Source organism: Ptychodera flava, chromosome 2, assembly GCF_041260155.1.
Source record: "Ptychodera flava strain L36383 chromosome 2, AS_Pfla_20210202, whole genome shotgun sequence".
NCBI lineage: Eukaryota > Metazoa > Hemichordata > Enteropneusta > Ptychoderidae > Ptychodera > Ptychodera flava.
Window position 1 is genome coordinate 29,824,030 of NC_091929.1, and position 11,754 is coordinate 29,835,783.

The window sequence follows — 11,754 nt, forward strand, 5'->3', positions numbered from 1 at the left end:
CCTGGTCTCGGCACCAAAAATGTATGGGATGGGGATTTGAGCAAGGTTCTGGGTCATTTTAAATTACTGGATCGACACCCGAATCAGCAACACTAAAACTAGTACTGAACAGTAACATCTAGAACGTGAGAAAAGTATCCATTTTTGGCGGGATACCGCAACATCACAAACTCGATGTGATTGGCTAATGAATACTGAAAGCTGATTGGCTATCATAGTTCAAAGTCTGAATCCGCACAACAAGTCCACGAAAATAAACTTTCATCTCCGATAATAATAGAATTATTTACATATGTATTAATTGTGACATATATTGTTTATATGTATACGGCTAGTTTTCAATCGGATTCGAACCCACAACATACGGCATCAGTCGCCTAGCTGAGAGGCCAGAGACAGAACCGCTCGGCTAAATCCCCACTCTCAATAAAGAGTGGTTCAATAGCCGGCTAAGTTGTTACATTTTTCGACTGAGACCGCTCAACACGTTGTAGAGTTCGTGAAGCACTCACACACGCATGCTCACTATCACAGTCCCTCTAGGGGGACTGTGACTGGGCGAACGATAACCTCGGGGACAATTCTGTCCACCAGCAGTGTTACCAACCCAGGGTAGAAAATACGGCTCTCAATAAAGAGTGGTTCAATAGCCGGCTAAGTTGTTACATTTTTCTGACTGAGACCGCTCAACACGTTGTAGAGTTCGTGAAGCACTCACGCACGCATGCTCACTATCATACATCGCACATACACACTTTATCGAAGCGAAGAAACGAATTTCATCGCTTTAACTGGGCGAACGATAACCTCGGGGACAATTCTGTCCACCAGCAGTGTTACCAACCCAGGGTAGAAAATACGGCTGTGTATATTATACACACTTATGTATTTATTTATTTATTTGTACTGTCAAACAGTCACTTAAATCAAAATTTTAACCTATTACATTTCTGCCAAAAAGTTCATTGCTTTTGATCTTTGTGTTGTCAGTGCTGTTTACTGACAAATGTTATCATTTTACCAATCTAAACTAAAAAGTTACGTCTAATATTTTCCTCACAAAGCATAACTACAATCACAAGTCCTAGAGACCCCTATGCAATGAGAAAATAAAGTTCCTGCTTTGGATACAGCGCCCCCAGTTGTCCCTTTGTGTCATATTAAAATGATACATGCCTTGAAACAAAATTCCAAACTTTGATGCAAAACTTTAAATAAATCATTCTCTAATCCAATCACGGAGAAAGATCAATGGTCATCTTGCTAAGTTTAGGATTAACTTTTGAATTATTACTATTAGATATATCACCAAAATTTTCACTATAAAACTTTACAAAGACTCCGGCTATTTTACATTTAAAATGGTATGGGTTGTACATTTTACATGAAGATGCTGGTCCTATGCCTTGCCAACCAATTTTGCGTCACGACCTGTATGATCTCGTTTGTCCAAAACTTTCTACAGCTAAAATGTTTAGATGTATGCATTTGCTGTGAAAAGGAATTATTTCACTATTCGATCTGACCAGCTTTAACAAAATAGTATATTTTGCGTTAAATTGAAACCCACGTTTTAATCAATAATGTTAAAATTATTAAATTCTTTAATTAGTCATGTAAAATCGTCAGATATACAGGAATAAGACTTATGTATACTCTGGCTATTTCGTAACATTGAACAATTTAAATTAGACAACTCTATTGAATGCGTGAAGTAAGATAGTGTAGAGTAATTGTGATCAAAGACCAACAAACAACTCTAGGATCGTGTTGAACCGGAAGTTATCGACAAAATGGCGATCTTACCACAACTCGCCTCAGACCAATATTCCCAAGCCAACTGAACGTGATGTCCAACAACATTGCATCGAAACTCTCAATAAATGTGACAACGCCATATTTTCTGGAATTTAGTGCAGCCAAATATGGTTCAGGCTTTAGGTTTCATCAAAACGGTACCGCCCAAAGTTCGACGCCCCTCTTGAATGACACAGCTCACAAATTTTCGGATTCAATTCAAGATATAGTGTGCGCGTTCTGATCTGAGCATGATGGATTAAGCTAAAATGTTATCGTAGTTAATACCTGGTGTTAAATATCGACAAAACAAAAGATACATTCATTCTTTTGAGCAAAAGACAGCAACTCGTAACTATGTAAGCTGCAAGGGACATTAGCCACGTGACTGTTGTTATTGTGATAACAACTGTTATTCACGGTATGCTGTCATATATTTGATTCTTCGTTTTTTATGCAACCATTACGTGTCTCAACTTTAAAGTATAATCACATCTACGACTTCATTTTTAGGTTTAACGTTTTCAACTTTATATACCAATATACCTTTCTAAATACGTATACACCAATACAAGCTTCTTTCCATGTAATCAAACTCGAGGCAACTCGGGGATCGGAGTAGGGGGTGGCGAATAAAAGTGCGCTTGCGTTGACTGACTGTTATACATCGAATGGATTTTTCATCTGTTTTTTTTTACCGAACTAAGGCAGTACTACTAAATAAAACTGCATTATCCCTTGGACATGGACGATGACAGCTGTGAAAACTCAGCTGTCTGTGGCGGGGAAGGCTGTGTCTGTGCGGGTCATCAAAAGGTCAACCCCGCCACGCGGCGGACATATTTTGATGACCCCATAGATGCAGCCAACCCCGCCACCACAGACAGCTGCGTTTTCTGAGCCAGGACAATAATAAAACGAATCGAAATAACACACAGGAAAAACTTACTGATAAAACATAAGGACGATAAATTCTTCCGTGTTACATATTCCGATTTGAATCAGATTCCTGTTTGAATTATTTATCTATCGTCATTTTTGGAGTAAAAATAGCTAAATGTAAACTGACAAATTGAACCTTTCGTACAAAACGTCAAAGAGAGGCAAAATGAGGAGTAATTTATTCAAAAATGGGGATTTCAGCTTCCAAACTGCTCCCCTCTATTATAGTTTCAGTTGACAATGAATTCATCCAAAAAGGCGATAATGAATCCAGAGTTTGGTTTATAAGATTTCCATTCCTAAAGTTTTCAACGTCAGACTTTTCGTGTTTCGTTTGGTTTTTGTTTTCTTTGGGGAATTGGGGGCAAAAAACCAGAAAGAAACGTAGCTGATATTTTTCAATTTTTATTGGAGTCATATATAAGAAAATTTACAGTCAGAAAATGTCAGAAATGATCATTAAAGAAAACAGCTCTTTGCTGTGTAAATTAAACAGAATTCAATTATTTTTTCATAACTCCCATAGAAAGATGTTGTCATGGATATATACCAAAGATGTTGTCATGGATATATACCAAACATTCAGGTTTCAAAAACGACGACGTAGAATACTGGAAATACAAGAGTAAAAATCTTCGTTTCTGTGCGGCACAGCGGCACCACTTCTCGCTCGCTTGGTGTCTTCAATCGTCATCTGTAGCGGAAACAAAGACAAAGATGATTCATAAACATTCGGCAGTGTCCTTCGTGTGTAACGTTTACTGTATAGTCACAATTTTTGCCAAAACAAGTCAATTTTTTTACACTCTTGTTAATTTTGTTTGTTTGCTACGCTTTGAATTTGGTTTGCCAGGGGCACCTAGCATTTGCCCTTGCTTGGCGGCGCACTGCATTGTGGAACTAACTTGTGCACATTACACCAGTGGTGGCGCTGTATGAAACCTACACAGCTGCCACAGGTGACTCGACAAGCAAGTAGTGACTGAGGCACACACCCACGAACAGTTTCTATTCATATCACACTACGATGCTTCCACTTAAGAAAACCTACTAGGACCACAATATCCTACAAAATCATGACATGCGCTAACTAAAAACATCCATTGTATAGTTTTTTGTTTGAATTTGGTTGTTTGAAAGAATATTCATTTCATATGTGATTCAAATTATTGTACCATGTCAGTTTAAATTTTCGTATGATTAAAATAAAGCAAGTCGCCATATTTTGGCAAGGTCTGGCAAAAGGTAGAGACTTTTAAGGCCACCACAGTTTGTTTTTTGGTTTGTTTTGTTTTTGTTTGTTTGTTTGTTTTGTTGTTTTGCTTTTTTGTTTTTTTTGGGGGGGTTGTGCGGGTGCAGACGTGATTTGATATTTCGCAGAATAAAGCACTCATGTGCAATCGTGCGGTTTTAGCTTTAACGTTTTAGATTTCTATCTTTCTCACGGAGAAAGCTACGATTTGGTTTATGAGGTCATCACTTGAATCACATGAACTGATGATTCCTTGATTCGATAGGAAGTAGGTTATAATTGATTAACAGAGTTAGGAGGGCATTTTTGTATTATCATCGACCGGGAATGTTTTGATTATTTTGCAACCAGCCCTGTATGGAAGGCTCACCTTGTGTCTTAAAACACAATAACAAAATCGCTAAAATTTAACGTACTCGGCAAACATCGAAGCGGTCGAATAATGCTTTATTTGAATATTTATCTATGTTTAATCTTCTTTTTGATCAATGAACCCGTCGTGGGAACTTTAAACAATCTACCTGTACAACTTTAAATGTGACTTGAAAGATTATGTGAAAATTGATTAATGTTCCATTGTAGATGTAATTTTTTGCTTGAGCCTAGATGAAAATTACGGTACAAGTAATCCGGCCGCTCAATAAAAGTATTAATAAATAAATTTATATTTTATCGGATAAAATTATGATTTTGGCGCCATTAGCAGCTCGCAGAGCGTTAATATAGCAATGTATTTGCTTTATTCACAGTCTACTTTCAACAAAGACAGTGTCAAGCTTCTGAATACCAATATACAAGCTTTTTTTTTCAAAATCAAATCTGTCTGTATTCGGCCAAACATACCTGATCTGTAACAGAAGACGCCATAACGTTCACTCCTGTCATGAACACCGAGGTCCACCACTCCCGGCTCATCGCCACATTCGTCGGATTGGTCATGCGCAGGGTAGCCAACACGCTCATCAGCCAACCAACCAGGTTTGCAATATTGGTAGCCATCTTCCCATTCCTCCTCAAGTTGGTCGTAGGTGGCGATAGAGTTGCCCTGCCTTTGACACTCGGCTTCGGCTTCGTCGAAGGTCATGGCACCGTTGCAGGCTTCCACGAAATAGACACTTTCATCTGAAAACAATAATTACAATTATAAATCTCAATTTGAAAATTTGTTAGAAAGCTGATCAGTTAATGACCTACTAATTTTTCTAGAACGTACTCAAGTTAACTTTTGCAGCTCGTTTACAAACATTTTTAAAGTTATGATGAACACACGCACTCATCTCACATGACTATAGTGCTTGTGTTCTAAACGGTAAGTAACACAAAATGACTGGAAACACCAGCAAAACTAAAAAAAGTGTCGCTTTTAACAAAATATTACCATGGTTGTAGCCATTACTAACTTCAAATAGGCGGGGTAGTTTGAGTTTTTTATTTTGTTTTCTAACGAGAATACATATTTTTGCACTTTCTGAACTTTGCGGGAGTTGTTGACTCCTTACGGAGGACTGTAGAAGCACGGAGAACGCGTTAGGGTAAAGTTGTAGTAAAACATTTAAGATGAGCATGGAGACAGTTTTATTGGCTCCTCATTGCCGACAATTTCGTTTGCTTCTTGCAAGACTGCAGACTACTGGACCAACACGGGATAATATTAAAAATCATACCAATCCATAATCCAATGACACTAGGTCAGAATTTGGAAGACAATAGTTGTAAACATAGACACAAAACAGCACAGAACAGACATTAAATAGACGGTACACAAACAAAGTCAAATTCATGAAAGAAAGATATATGGACCTCTGGCCAAAAGACCAAGAAGTGATGTCAGGTGTTTCGAAAATAGTAAGCGCATCCTGCCCCACATGTGGCACCCGCCATATATCAATCTGTAAGTCAGATAGGTAGTGGTCACTAACTAAGGCCCCATGTCACCGATGCCATCAGTGATCATTTGCCGAAGAGAGATATTGTATTTATCTACCAGCTTGCGATACCTGCCAAAAAAGCGTTTGAATGTAGAGACAAGTCTTGCTTTGGTGTAACCTTGATTTAACAGTTTGTAAGAAAGATGGCCATGTCCCTCTACAAAATCACCATATGAACTGCATGCTCTTGCATATCGAATAAGCTGGGAAATGTAATGAAATATAATATTAGAAATCATCATAAGCCTAGGGTACCATTTTATCATACAACATCCGATAGAAATTTATATTTTTTCGTAAAGAAGGTTGGACCGAGTTCTTATAGTAATTTTGTAAACACATTTTAATAAGTCATAGACCCATCGTGTAAATAACTTAAGTGTGAGAATAACTAAGTATTGCGATACCCTTCACGAAAATAAAGGTATTTAAAGTCTCGACTAAACAACGCCCTCAACGAATAAAAATGAGTAACACTCACCATCTGGATAGCAGAAGACGTCATATTTTTCCCGTACGTCTCTAAATCCCAGAGAAACGATCCCGTATCTGTTACCGCAACGCCTTGATCTACGCTGCATGGGATATCCAACAGTGCCCATATTCAGCCAACTGGGGGCGCACTTTTGGTAGCCTTTCCTCCAAGCCTGGTACAAATGCATGTAGCTGGCGATGGTGGCGCCGTACCTCAGTTTGCATTCTGCCATGGCTTCTGCGTAGTCCAATGACCTTGGGCCGTCACAGCCTTGTACGGAAAAGAGCTTCACATCTGAAGAGGAAATAACGAGATGACGTAAGTTATTTTATGTAATCTGAAATTTTGTTTAATCGATGAAATTGCATTGGGATTCTCTTGGCTTGTACTGAAAAAGGGATTTGCGCTGTGAGGGGAGCTCACCATTCATGCAATTTGGGGATATTTCACATCATACGTGACTCTTGGGGTAGTCGTCATCCCTGTACGAAGGTGGGGAAAAGAAACTAACATTTGAAAACAGTGCACTGAAATCTATTATTGGGTGGGGTTTGGGTTTTTTTTGTTATTGGGGTTTTTTGGTTTTGTTCTGTTTTGTTTTGTTTTAACAGAGCAGTATAGGGTACCTTGAAAGTGTACAGAGAAACATCAGCGAAAACGAGGCTCCTTATACTAGTAGGGAAGGGTAACTTGCAATTAATTAGCAAGGGGAGATAACAAGTTTTTGTGCAAAAAATTGGAGGATGGTCAGTATTTGTCGTTCAGTTTTGGAAAAAAATAATTCCTGTCTCTTGAGTATCTAACAGCTGTAACAATATTTCGTTTTTTTCATGATCATGATTGAAATTTCTGCAGAGTATTACAAACTCGCGTTGATCAGTACTGCGGTACACATATGGCTGAACGCTGTCAGAACAGGATCAGGGGCACCCGAATGGAGCAGATTCTTATTGCGGTATCATGTCCGGTACAAGATATGTCTTTATATTTCTCTAGTTTGGAATAGTTTGCTATATTCTATCATCTTCATGTTTTAACATTTCTTGGTAAAATATTTTACTTTCATTGCTTAATGGAGACAAGGATTGTCAATGAAAGATAAACCATACAGTGAACTGATATGCAACTATATTTAATGAAACTGGGATTGATTTCCTCAAAACACATGCTGAAACAGATGCAGAATATGTAGTGCTGGTATGATACATGTAACACATTGGTTTTGCTGGCTGTCTCTGTGTCTCTCTACTCGTGTGAATTGCTGTTTTGCAGATGAAACTGTCAGAAATGAATGCTAAAAAGTATTGAAAACTGTATTATCTTTCTGTTCTGTTTCAGTTGGAGGTGCGCGCTTTCTTATTTACGCGTAATGTGATCGAAATAAAGTGGGTGAATCATAACTCCATCTACTAAAACCCGACTGTTATCATATTGGTGAACAGTTCAGTTTTTGATGGCATTTAAACACATACAACTACTTGTGTTGGGATAGAACAACACAGATGTCCAATCTAGAGACATGCTGTAAACTTTATTCACCGTTACATTGTTTGAACAACTTGCAAGACTAGAATTAAGAAAGAAAAATGCACAATACGAGTATTTCCCAATGCTCTATTTTGGAAAATGGAAAATCGATATTTAATTTTTCCCAATATGCTTAACAGTTGGAACAAATAGTATGAATAATGGAGATCCCCCACGACATCGACGATTCTCGGCCATTTTAAGGAGAAAAAAAAACCAACCCACAACACCCCCCCCTCCTCCAAAAAAACCAACAACAAAGTAACATTGTGTGGTTCCGATTATACCCTTTCCAAAATAGAGCAGGTACATTGAGAGATACTCTTATTGTGCATTTTTATTTCTTAATACTCTTCCTGCAGTTGTTCAAACAATGTAGCGGTGGATAGTTCCTTTACAACATGTCTCTAGATTGGACATCTGTGTTTTTCTATCCAAACACAAGTAGTTGTATGTGTTTAAATGACGTTGAAATCACCTGCTCATCAACAAAAGTTACAGGTAAGCTTGCTATCGTGAGAATTTGAGCCTCTGAGGCCCTGTACTGATCTGTCCAAAGGGCGCATCCTACGATACGATGCTGGTAAAACAAGTGGGTTTAGTGCATAGACCGTAGAGAAAACAAAGTCTATGTTTCACGTTAGGGACCGATTATTAAGACATTTGAGCGCAGTTTCGACAACCAACTTCCTTAAACTATACAAAACCGGTATTTTCGAGCCGAATCAGTGAAATTTAACCCGAAACCGTCTCATAGTTCATCACATTGTTTGTCACCTGCATTAGCTATAGGACCGCGAGTGCTCACGCTCCAATGGAGTGAAAGTGTATATTGACGTGTCAGTGAGATAAAGGCAAAATTTTAACATTAAGTCTATCCTCACCTCCTTTTTTCTGAGAAATGTTGTTTGGTCTTCTTCCGACAGACCGCTCCCAAAACGGATAGCCTTCAACAAAGACCTGAAAATCAACACCAAAACCATAATATAGTGGGGTTTCTTTCGTGATGGAAGATTTGTGTCATCTACCAGTTCTATCTTCTGTGCAATCCGTACTCGATCGGCTGGATCGCTTCAAACATTGAACTACAACTCATATCAGATATGGTGTCGTCAGGGAAAGTATTTTAAAGTCCAATAATCGATTTTAATGGTTGGTAACAATTTGTGTCACGTGAGCTAGTGATATCACGGAGTATGCTATTGTCATTTGTGAAGTTTCTTGTATGTACCGCGTATCCACATTGACGTTGCAGTAGTTTCGCAAAATGTGTAGCAAGTTAGAGATATGACCTCGTTCTTGGCTAGGAAAGATAAATCTGTGGAACGAGGTTGAAGCTCTGCAATGAGAATAGCACTGCCCTGAAATTTGTTGCAGCGCCGGCCACTCCACTGAAGATGCCTCGTTCTGTTAGAGTCATGCATTTCTATTTGACTCTCAGACTTTTATACTTGTTCCGATCTCGAAGAAATAAATGCCCAAAATACGTTATAAAAAAGTGTACCAGCATAATTTTTCAATCATTAGGTCCTTGAAAAAGAACAAAACTATTGTATGTTATCTCCAAAAAAGGTAAAACCAACATCAGACACAATGTTGTATCACCGAAAATCGCTAGCATTTTATCTCCGTTTTAACGGCATCGGATAGACGCGATCCACAGGTACACAGAAAAAAATCTTTGGTACGAGGGCGACATCATATTAATTGATGCGGCTCGCGCTAGCTTAAGGTAATATGCACCTCGAAAGTGAAAGGCTTAAACTTTTGCTTGAACTTTCCTCAGAGAAACTTTCAACCATTCTCTTACCGAAGCAAGAATAAAAATCAGGGGTCACCGTGCAAACTTTGGTACTAGAGAGACAAATAACTTGCGATTTCTCGATATTTGAAATTCAAAATGGCCGCCATCCCTGTGTTAACTCTATGGGAAAAATAAAATTTTCGATTTTCGAAAAACTAAGACAGTGAAAACTTTTCTTTCACCAAGAGCTTCAAAATGAGCCCCCATAAGGGGTAGGTCAGAAGGAAATTGATAAAATTTGAAGGCCCGAATTTCTGTCCCCGAGGTGCGTTCTTCCTTAAAATGAGACGAACAAGAGTATTTAAAATCTGAACAAAAATTAAAGTCATAGGCTTATAATTATTAGAGTCTTAGATAACGTACTTTAAGCATTTATTTCCTCGAGATAGAAAACAGGCAGTCTTATAACGATGTCTCTACTCTAAATATGCGGGCAGAATCCATCGTTGGCGCTTACGTATCTGTCGACTTTATGCAGATTTACAAGGATTAGTATGACCGACTCGGAAAGCTGAAGTGTTCACCTGCGGGCATTTTGTGGCCTCAATTTCATAGATTTGTGAACAAAACATTTGCGGATATGTTATCAATGTATGAAGGAAGAAACAATCGTAAAAAATGCTATAAAAATAACATCACATGATAAATCCGGATGTATGGGTTAGAAACTCATGAGCTATGAAACTCATGAATAATTCAGCGAAGTAAATACATACTGATTTCCCCTTGTTTGTGGTATGAAAACCGTAGACTCGCTAAGATAGCGTCAGAATGCGAAGGGGAATATGCAAGCCACATGAACATTTTGGCATCCATGAGATAGAAATATACCGTTTTGATCTCCTGCTCGAAATAACAGCGCGCTGAATACGACTTTGAAATTTAGCCGGTTTAATTGCTCACGTAGCAATGTAAAGAAACGTTCAAAACTAATTCGAACATTCAATTACTTACTTGTACACAGTGGATCAGCACCAACACGAACAGAGTACATCCGATGCGGGACGCCATGACTACCAGTGGTTTTTCGTCTTGCTGAGTTAAACTGGGAGACGCGAGCAGAATGAAAATTTTGGAGTAACCATCCCCCTTATATACATTGTCAGCGCCCAGGAAAAGGTACCCGGATAGAACTATCGGAGAGAGTTATACCGAAATGTGATACTAAGAACAGGAAATAGCGTGGAGCTACGCGGAGACCATAAAATCGCCAACGGCAGACCTAATTTGTACTTAATTGGCGAATCACATACACGATATGGGCTGGGCAATAACGTTTTGATTATGGGCATCAACGAAACCAGGATTACGCGACACAAGGCAACTGGTACATACTGTAATAAATAAAACAAGGATGACACAAGAAATAGGGTGGGCCCACAGGGAAAATTAGAACGGTATTGGATATTATGTTGAGATGGTACGGTGCAGGATGTAACGGACGCAACGATACAGATAACTCACCGACGCATACGGTGGCATCATATTGTGTGACGAAACGTGGCAATTTCTCTATGTCACGTTATTTTCTTGGCGATATTTTGTCTTCCCTGTGATAACTGTGTATGGGCCGTTCTTTAATGATATCTATGTCATCTCGTTTATTACTCAGAGAGAGAGAGAGAGAGAGAGAGAGAGAGAGAGAGAGAGAGAGAGAGAGAGAGAGAGAGAGAGAGAGAGAGAGAGAGAGAGAGAGCTAGCTGACGATAGCGTAAGTGTGAATATTTGTAACTGAATATCCAATGGAAATTTAAACCTGTGGAGATACATAAAACTTGCAGCAAAATGTTGGCAATCGCTTGATATCCCCGACAATTAATCCCCTACTGGGACACATGATTGCTGTTTGTCTATTCCCAGTTTTAGCAATGCGACAAAGACCGGGTACTTGAACACCATTTCGTGTATGCTCACTCTCAATTGTTTATACATCTAAACAAGAACGACACGTCATCACAAGTTGAAAAAATAAATCTCTTGTGCTGTCAAGATTGACATATGATGGTTAGTGATATGCCCCTGATAAATG

General features: G+C 38.7%; 1 protein-coding gene across 2 annotated transcripts; it reads right to left on the reverse strand.

The window, feature by feature from the left end:
• Positions 1-3,290: 3,290 nt before the first annotated feature.
• On the reverse strand, positions 3,291-10,933 carry LOC139118645 (brevican core protein-like). Of its 2 annotated transcripts, none has more exons than XM_070682068.1 (5): positions 10,680-10,933; positions 8,806-8,881; positions 6,401-6,688; positions 4,835-5,113; positions 3,291-3,433 (listed from the first exon to the last, which is right to left on the reverse strand). In XM_070682068.1, the coding sequence occupies exons 1-5, from the start codon at positions 10,734-10,736 to the stop codon at positions 3,423-3,425; spliced, it is 711 nt and encodes a 236-aa protein (XP_070538169.1). In that variant the 5' UTR covers positions 10,737-10,933; the 3' UTR covers positions 3,291-3,422. The 2 variants fall into 2 exon arrangements, with proteins under 2 accessions (XP_070538169.1, XP_070538176.1); XM_070682075.1 differs by having other exon boundaries at positions 8,809-8,881; positions 10,680-10,832.
• Positions 10,934-11,754: the final 821 nt, after the last annotated feature.

What these genes read in the sequence shown, in the direction of transcription:
- LOC139118645 (XM_070682068.1), bottom strand. Translation starts at nt 10,736, where the DNA reads ATGGCGTCCCGCATCGGATGTACTCTGTTCGTGTTGGTGCTGATCCAC. An exon ending in TGCTGATCCACTGTGTACAA is followed by an intron (nt 8,882 to 10,679) that starts GTAAGTAATTGA and finishes GTTGATTTTCAG; the next exon opens with GTCTTTGTTGAAGGCTATCC. An exon ending in CGTCTTCTGCTATCCAGATG is followed by an intron (nt 5,114 to 6,400) that starts GTGAGTGTTACT and finishes TATTGTTTTCAG; the next exon opens with ATGAAAGTGTCTATTTCGTG.